Below are 9,201 nucleotides of genomic sequence, written 5' to 3' on the forward strand. Positions count from 1 at the left end.
TAGCGGGTTAATCTAATAACCTGCAGACCCAGGACGAGTTTCATTTTGAAGTATTTAGACATTGATTAGGCCCAGGAAAGACTTATTCTTCCTGTATTTCTTGAGTAGCATAGAGAGCTTAAGATCAATGGTCAAAGATACCTAGTTTTCAACTGCGCAGTGCTTGGAAATCAAATCTATCAGTGGCTGCACGTTGAAAATATCAAAGCATATGATCTGACTTTTGATCCATGCATTAAAGCAGTACTGTACTGAAGTGTTACAGAAAAATTACAGGAAATACAGTTAAATGAGTTATGAAGATCATACTGATAGAAAAGATTCATCTAGTTTTTTCTTAACCTAATTTGTCTTCTAAGCTGAAGAATCACTTAGCATTATTTGGTAGAGGGATTAAATAGGAACTAAATTGTTTACTATGTTAAACAGACTTCTACCTTCTTAACTTTTGGGTTGCCATAGCAACCGCTTCCATAGTGGCCACTGCCATCAAAGTCGTAGTTTTCTTTGTTGTCACCACCAGGTCCACCACCGCCGGCATGGTTGTTGTGATCTCAACTGGGTCAATAACATACTACTATTACAAAACTTCCATGGCCAGCCGCCAGAGTTTATATCATTAAATGCATTACTATAAATCAACATCTGCATTTTTGACACCTTTAATAAGAAGCCACCCGGTTAACGCTCTTAATAATTACTTCTTTTTAATATAATAATTAGTAAATATAGTTTTACAACCTGTACCCGAAAAGCCCCTATAGCTCAGTGGTAGAGCGTCAGTCTTGTAAACTGAAGGTCCGTAGTTCGATCCTGCGTGGGGGCTTTTTTGGTTTTTAGTTTTTTCATATATATTTTTATTTTATTTTTCTCCTTGGCTTCTTTTCATTTCACCATCCAATGTCAACAACAAGAATTAAAAAAAAAAAAAAAAAACTAATTTTTTAAATAAAAATAATTAATTTGAGTACATATAATAACTCAAACTCCTTTTCAAGTCAATTTTTAAATTCAATGTAAGAATTATACCTTTATGATCTCTGATTGGTCAACATCAAATTAATAATAAAAATAAAAATAAAAAAGAAAGGAAATGTGAAGTTATCATAAAACTGAAAATCAAAGTAGGCAAAAAGACATGCATAACTTTATGATCATGATTTAAAAAAAAAAAATTTAAAAAAACTATAAATTTTTTTTTTTCTTAAATAAATTTATAATTGATTATCAAACACTTCTAAATATCTTTTAAATCTATGGTTGTGATAGAATGTAGTCATGCTAATGGTAGCACTACTATTACAGATGTTAAACATGCAAACCCAACAAATCACAACCAAGAACTCAAAATGTTTCAGAAGTTATGCTGCAAGAACAATCTTTCTTGAGGTGAAGCAGGTCCAATCTCTTCCTCCAGACTCCTCAACGCATCCCCTGCATTTGCAACATAGCCTAAATTTCTTGCTGAGGATTTACCATCGACATCTGCATCCGAGACTGATGACTTTCTACCTTGGGAGGATGTAACGCTTGGAAAAGTTATCCATGAAGGTGCGCGAAACTCGATCCTCTGGTCTTCGCCTTCGACGACATCAGTTTCCGAGACTGCTGATCGGTCTGAAGATCTCCGAGAGGATTTCTTGTGCATTCTACTGCTTCCAAGAACAACTTCGGTCGGTAATATTGGTTGGTCATTGCATGGGCTGCCCATCAACTGTGCAAGGGCACGTTCTAGAGCTGTTGTTACTTTATCCATGGATGGCCTTTCCTTCCCCCTCATTCTAACACACTTGCAAGCTACATTTGCAATCCTTTTCAGAGCTTCGGGGTCGGATGGAGGCTTCAACGCCGGGTCCAATATGGCTGATATATCTCCTGCTTTGATCAGAGGAACTGCCCATTCAACTATGTTTCCTTCTTCGTATTGCATGTCTATGGCCTTTCTGCTACTGAGGATTTCTAAGAGCAACACGCCAAAGCTATAAATATCGGATTTGGTTGTGAGGTAGTGAAGCCTGTAGTACTCGGGATCAAGATAGCCAAGAGTTCCTGCAGGAAGCTCAGCCAATGGCGAACTACTATCAGCTGGTCCCAACAAAGAAAGGCCAAAATCAGACACCCTGGCATTGTGTTCTTCATCAATGAGAATGTTTGAAGATTTGATGTCTCGGTGAATTACAGGTGGGCAGGCATAACCATGCAAGTATTCGATTCCCCTAGCTGCTTGGACTGCGATGGTAACCCTTCGAACCCAATCCAACTGCTCTATTAAGGCAGGGTTCTTCCCGTGAAGATGCTGGTGCAAGGATCCATGAGCCATGAATTCGTAAACCAGAAGCCTTTCTCCACCCTCTTCACAATAGCCAAGCAGGTTGAGTAAATGAGCATGGTTTAACCTTGATAGCAGATCAAGCTCAGTGTGGAATTCTTTGGAGTTTTTCTGCTTATCAGAAGACACGATAGCCTTTTTAACCGCAACAAATGTCCCATTCTTTAACACCCCCTTGTAGACACATGAGAAACTTCCCTTTCCCACTATGGATTCTTCCTTGAATCCGCTGGTGGCCCCCTCAAGTTCTTCGTAAGTGAACATCCTTGCCCTCCTTAACTTAATCTCATCCATGTCAGGACGGATCTTCCCGTTATCTTTAGAAACTGAAGTACTGCCGCCGTTGTTTTTCTTGGGCTTCAATTGTTTTGCCGAGCATTGACAGTTCCTCAGCCTATAGCGAACATACAAAATAGCAGTTGTTGCAACAACAATCACCAAGAACACAGCAAGGCCAATCTCTGCAATAACAACTGGCAATTCCAATGACCAAAACCTTTTCTTTCCTTTGGCATTATTGAAATATAAAGAAGAACAGTTTGAGAAGCATTCTGCTGAATAGCAACTTGAACAATTATAATCACACTGACGATCTGATTTCAAAGTACATTCCATTTTCTGGTACATTTCAGCAGGGCAACCATTACTGCAAGGCAAACAAGCATGAGAGTCTGGAGACTTGCAAGGTGGATTAGCATCGAAAAATTCATAGGAACCGGGAGGACAAGGAGTAGTTTGACAGAGTCCAGGCGAGACAGCTAGGGGAAGAGAGCTGGGGAACTCAAGACCCCAACAAACAGGTAAGAGGGATTTTTCAGCAAGAATTCCACAAGTGAAGTAATTTCCCGCAGCGATTTCATAGACCTTAATGGCAGCCGGGGTTGGAGTGCTTCGCTTTACAATATAGCCCCAACAAATCACCTCGCGGTCATAGCTCTTGATTCCACAAGCATGGAACTTTCCTCCCACGACAGACAACATAGGATCACTAGGAGGAAAATCAACATTTCCTTGGTTCAAATATGCTGCTGATATGACAGAAATCTCTTCTTCAAGGCCCAAGCTCCTTCCCCAACAGAAGGCTCTTGAATTCACCCCCTCTAGAATGCCACAAACATGATATCCACCAGCGGCAATCTGTTGAAACCTCATTTCTTGAGGAATCAAGCTGATTACACGACTATTAGCCTCATCACCCCAACAGAAAACGGTCCTATTCTCCGAAAACAATCCGCAATTGAACTCGGAACCAGCTGAGATTGATTGAATCTGCCCATCAAACACATGGTTCCTTGTCATGTTGTAACCCCAACAATCAATAAGGGAAAGGTTTCTACTCCTGCCTGTTGAAGGCTTTCTCAAACCACATAAATGGTAATCGCCAGCACTGATTTCTACATACTCGGCCTCTTCCATCATAGGCTGAGGCACACCTGGTCGAAGATAGCCACTACTTCCCCAACAATACGGTTGGTTAGATTCCAACAGAAGCCCACAAACAAAACCATCTCCAGCAGTTAGACCAATAAAAGGGAAATGAGCTGGAGTTCCATAGATTATAGCTGAATTTGAACCATAACAATTCACAAGATGAGACCCATCTGATTTTAGACCACAGAAGACAGGACCATTCTCACCATAAGAAATGGCAATGGAAGACATGGAGCCTAAACCTGAGACTAGCCACCATAAATCTGATAGAACCACAAATTGAACCAAATATCCACCATTCCATTTGCCAATCATCAAGACCCTGATAAAAAAATCTCTAACAGAATAGCTCAAATTCCCCATCAAACAAGCCAAACCCCAAGATACAAAGATATGAAATGGCACCTACTTTATGTTTTGATGGTTAACCACCTGCACTACATGTACACGAGGACTTCACCTTGATTATGACTTGCATGTTAGCCTCTTAAAACATGATGTGAAGTTCTGATATCTGTCAGTGTTCAACAGTAACCAGCATGAAGTGAAAAAACCTATCAAGAACGACACCTAAACACCATATTTTGCATCCAAAGACCACACAACACACAACCCTCATCCATAAGCAACAAAGGAGAAGAAAATGTGACGAACATTGCAAACATACTTGAAGCTACTGATGTTCAACCAAAACCCAGATTAAAGAACTTGCTATCTTGAAACAAGAAGCTCTACAAACTATGATCTCATAAACACAACACCTTATACTGAAAATTCAAGAACTTGAGCAGCTTTTGATCTTTACACCTTCCTGCTTCAAAAAATAACTTACCCTTTAACTGGAAGACAGACTCTTGCATGTTTCGGATCAACAAACTTGCATTAGATCACATTTAGAGCCAACACTCAGCTTCTTTCAAGTATAACTTCAACCCCACCTCATTTTAGTAGTAAAAAAAAAAAAAAACAAGTCTCTCTTTTGCTTGTGGCCTACTGAAAAAAGTTAGTAATGCTTGAAGAGAGAACTTTGAGTGGGGTGAGTCTGTTGATGGTGGTAGCAGGAGTGTTGTTGTTTCAGGCAAGAGAAGAGGGGGGGGGGGGAGTCATAAATGTCCATAAAACTGTAGCTTCGCAATATGGGCAGGTGTAGGTGAAGACAATAAATGAAGCATTTAATGCTAATTGATCCTTTTCATGCCTTGTTCACTACACTCTTACAGTTCTTTCAAGCTTTCCTTTTCTTCTTCTTTTTTAGCCCTTTTTTACTCTTTCTAGCTTTTCGAGTGAAACTGTCATTTGTTTGTTCTCATGAGTCATGCATGTCTTTGGTCTGCCATAAATAATACCGAGTTGCAAAATTTATTTGTCTTGACATGTAAGAGAATTCACTATAATTAGCATCCTCCAAAAGATTTTCCATAAATGTTTTTAATGGCTGCTTAAACTCCTTTTTTTTTAATGACTAGTTTCATTAGGGGTGAAGCTGATAATTCTCACCTGAAGTTTCAAGTTCATATATATTCCATAGGCTTACCGTGATAGAGTGACGTACTAATTAATTTTTATTATGTTTGAGATTAGTGAAGAGTGTTTTTTATTTAAAAATATATTAAAATAATATTTTTTTAATATCAACATATTAAAATAATAAAAAAAATATGTATTTAAAACTTAAAAAAATAAAAATAAAAAAATAAGGTCCAACCTCAGTGTCAAAAATACCATGATATAAACGTGTAGTTATCACATACTAGTTTAGATCATCACATAAAGTTTAGAGATTATTGCACCACCTCACAATATAGAAAAATATAGTTTCATATAATTTTCACTATACATTAAAGTTTTCATGCTCTACCACCCATGATCAGACCATAAAAAGTATCTCTTCCAATTAAAAATTTTTATTCTTAATAATTATGTTGAAGCTGTGGTCTGTTTCGAAATTGGAATTTGTGCACATATTAGTTGACACGATTTAATCATTGTTGATTAATTACTATTATTTATTGGAATGATTGTCGGGTATCCACGAACTGGTTTGTTTGTCTCATGGAGATTAAAGACCCAATAAGAAATTAATTTCTGAAGGTTTTTTTTTGGCCATAGAGTAGAATATTTCTTTCAAATCTAAGAACTGAATTTGATTATTTTTTTTTCAAATCCCTTAGTCAAAACACTTTGAAGTCTTAGGGATTTAGGGTTCATGATGATTTATATAGAATATATTCCCTTTGTTGCCTAAATTAGGAAGGTTTGGTTAAAATATATATATATATATATATATATATATATATATATATATAGTTAGCTGGATGGTTTATGTACCCATGTTTCCTATTTAAATGAATGAAGATGGAGAAAAATAACAATTACATATTACAAATAGTAATTTCCTCCTCCTCCTCTTCTTCTTATCAATCCCAAGCGACGTTATTTTTTTTTTTTTTTAAGATGGTTTTGTAGGGTGATAATTTATGTTTTTTTATCTAATTATGAAAAAAATTATTTGCTTAACTAAATAACTTATAATTTTTGTATTGATTTTACATATAATTGTGTTTAAAATTTTAATTTTGTAGAAGCTAAAATAACTTGCTCATGAAGATTTGCTTTTCATTTAAACATAAGAATCTATCTTATAATAGTTTTAATCAAATATATTTTTTTAAAACTAATTTTTTAAAAATTATAAATAAAAATATTTTTGTAAAACTTATTTTTTATACTGCAACAACAAAAAAAACTACCATAATAGACCAACATAACTTAAAAAAAAAAAATCAACTTTTGATTGTATCTAGTAGTGGCCAAGGCAATCCTAGTTTTCACAATTTTTGTGATTGTTAACAAGAAGCTAGTTACATGACAAAAAAAAAATTTAAAGTCATTCTTGTTTGTAGTTTGTTTGTTATCTAACATTTGTATAATTAAAATTTTTAAAATATGATTTGATTGATTAGTGAATATATCTTTTATTTTATTATTAATTACATTTAATTTTCTGATATATTTTTGTCAAATTGAAAATGATTTTAGTTTCAATACACTTAAATTATTTGAAAACATGGTTATAAAAGTCGGCATCTTCTCAAGTTAGGAGAGTTAACTCTTGAATCTACATATTAACCTTGATTTATTGTTTTTTTTTTAAATATAATATTATTTTAAATATTAAAAAAAAAAAAACAAAATGACTTTGTATTTATTATAAAAAACATGTTGACCGAGTCTTATTCAAGTACTAAATTACATGTTAACCCATTAAATTACTTAGATTTGACTGCATCAACTTCCAAACAATTCAATATAAAACCCTAAAAAGAGTAAAGTCTCAGCTAGATAGTCATCAGGTGAAGGTAAACTTGTTGAGCCGAGATAACTGTGTTTGAAAGTACTCGGTGATGTTCAAATTAAATTAGCATATAAGACAAATCCATAATAACCAACGTAAAAAAAAGTCCCGATTTCAAGGGATATGCATGATACCATCAAATTAAGGTTAGGGGGACCAGCATTCGAGGTCTTGGCCCGGCGGTTGAAGGGGCTTGTTTCCTTTCTCTGCATCCTGGGTTTAAACCTCACCGTGCACATCTATCACCCCCGCGGTGCCTTACATGCTCACTGGGTTTGCAGGATGTTTAGTGAGCCGTGAGATTAGTCGTGGTGCGCGCAAGCTGGCTCGGACACCCACGTAAATAAAAAAAATAAAAAATAAAAATAAAAAAAGAAGGTTAGGGGGACCAGCCAAATTTTGCAATTCCATGAAAAAACAATGAACACCTACCAACTCCTATCTTTGTTCTAATTCTTAGGAAGATTCTAAGTTTCCACATGACAATTAAGGATTAAAATAAAAATCCTTTTTCTATTAAAATACAAATATTTTTTTTTTAGATTCATTAAAAGACAAACTTAGCCACATTCAATTAAATCTAAAATAAATAAATAAATATTCAAAAGAAAATAAAAGTTTAGCTCCAATTTTACCATTGTTACTTGATAGCTTAATACAAAACCTTATTGATTCAAGATCTAAACCAAGTTGGTTTCACAATAAATAATAAAAAATCTCGATTTACTTGCGATTAGTTAAAAAAAATATCAATTTTTTTATTTTTTTTTAAATTTACATTATTTTAACCTTTTAACTTATTTTTATATATTAATTCACCGAATCTGTAACTGGACCCTTGAATCCATAACTCAAACCTTACCTTGGGTCAAACTTGGCTAGGTTTAATAATTTTAATAAATGCTTCTCTTTTGTCTCCATGCTTCCTCTATTTTTGTGTAGCACAATATATTTCTCAAGCAGTTATGATTATTTCATATTAGAATATTTAATTTTGTTGGGTGGATCAAATAACATAAGCCAGAATCCAGCAAACTTGAAGCAAATCCTAGCTGGCTAGGATATCAGGAATATCTGTGTGACCCCAAGAGAAGAATGGATGTGAAGAATGAAGCAACCAAGAAATTGTATATTACAAAATAAAATCACCTCAAAGACTTGTGAAGTGCAAGAGCAATCAAATCATACCCAAATTTGGTTGGTGTACATAGATGTACTTTCCGAATCTTGATTTATCTTTTCATAAAACAAAGCACATAACTATTCTATATTTTTTTCAGCATCACTGAATTTAAGAGTTCAATTACACGAGACTTATTGTTTAACAAAATTTTCACGGTTTTGTTAAACAATTTATTTTGTTTTTCACTGTTTGAAAAAAAAAACAATTTATTTTGTGATTTTTTGATATAAATATCAAAATCTCTTACTTTATTACTTTATTAAGAAATAAATAACTTATCAATATAATAAAAACTTGAGTTGTAAATATCCATTACTATTCCTATTTGTAATTGTTAAAACAAGCTTTCTACGTCGAGAAATCCAAGTGCAAGAATGAGTTATGTAGATCAACAAAATCACCATGAAAAAAAATCCTCTTTGTAAAGAAGGACTTGGAAAATGCAACAAGTGAGAGCAACCATGGCATGGATTTGTGTGCTTTGAGTTATAATTGTGCTTGAATGTGGTTATAATTATTTTTTAAAGTGTTTTTTATTCTGAAATATATTAAAATGATATTTATTTATTTTAAAAAAATTATTTTTAAAATTAGCATATTAAAATGATCCAAAATATATAAAAAAAATACAATTTTTAACACAAAAAAATTAATTTTAATAAAACACAATTTGCACCATATTCCCAAACTTTCTTTAGCCCCACAATTACATATATAAATGAAAGACGCAAGCAGTTCAAGAAGAAAGAAAGAAAACAACACATGTTTACGATTTTAAAACAGATATACAGATCTATATGTCTTTTCTTTTTCTTTGTTTGTTAGAATCTTTATAATTTTCTGTCACGAATCATTAATATGATAAAAGACGTAGTCAGTAGTCACAGTAGCTAAGAAACTTCA

The 9,201-nt window shown here is 34.0% G+C and overlaps 1 protein-coding gene and 1 non-coding gene across 2 annotated transcripts; one reads left to right on the forward strand and one right to left on the reverse strand.

The window, feature by feature from the left end:
* Positions 1-754: 754 nt before the first annotated feature.
* TRNAT-UGU (transfer RNA threonine (anticodon UGU)) lies at positions 755-826 on the forward strand. The gene has a single exon. It is a non-coding gene; the product is annotated as a tRNA-Thr (tRNA).
* A 377-nt stretch (positions 827-1,203) lies between these two features.
* Positions 1,204-4,857, reverse strand: LOC118032061 (serine/threonine-protein kinase-like protein ACR4). Its single transcript, XM_035036643.2, has one exon. The coding sequence runs from the start codon at positions 4,121-4,123 to the stop codon at positions 1,355-1,357; it is 2,769 nt and encodes a 922-aa protein (XP_034892534.1). The 5' UTR covers positions 4,124-4,857; the 3' UTR covers positions 1,204-1,354.
* Positions 4,858-9,201: the final 4,344 nt, after the last annotated feature.

Source organism: Populus alba, chromosome 7 (assembly GCF_005239225.2).
Source record: "Populus alba chromosome 7, ASM523922v2, whole genome shotgun sequence".
Lineage (NCBI taxonomy): Eukaryota > Viridiplantae > Streptophyta > Magnoliopsida > Malpighiales > Salicaceae > Populus > Populus alba.

Coding starts and splice junctions, on each gene's coding strand:
- LOC118032061 (XM_035036643.2), bottom strand. CDS start 4,123: ATGGGGAATTTGAGCTATTCTGTTAGAGATTTTTTTATCAGGGTCTTG.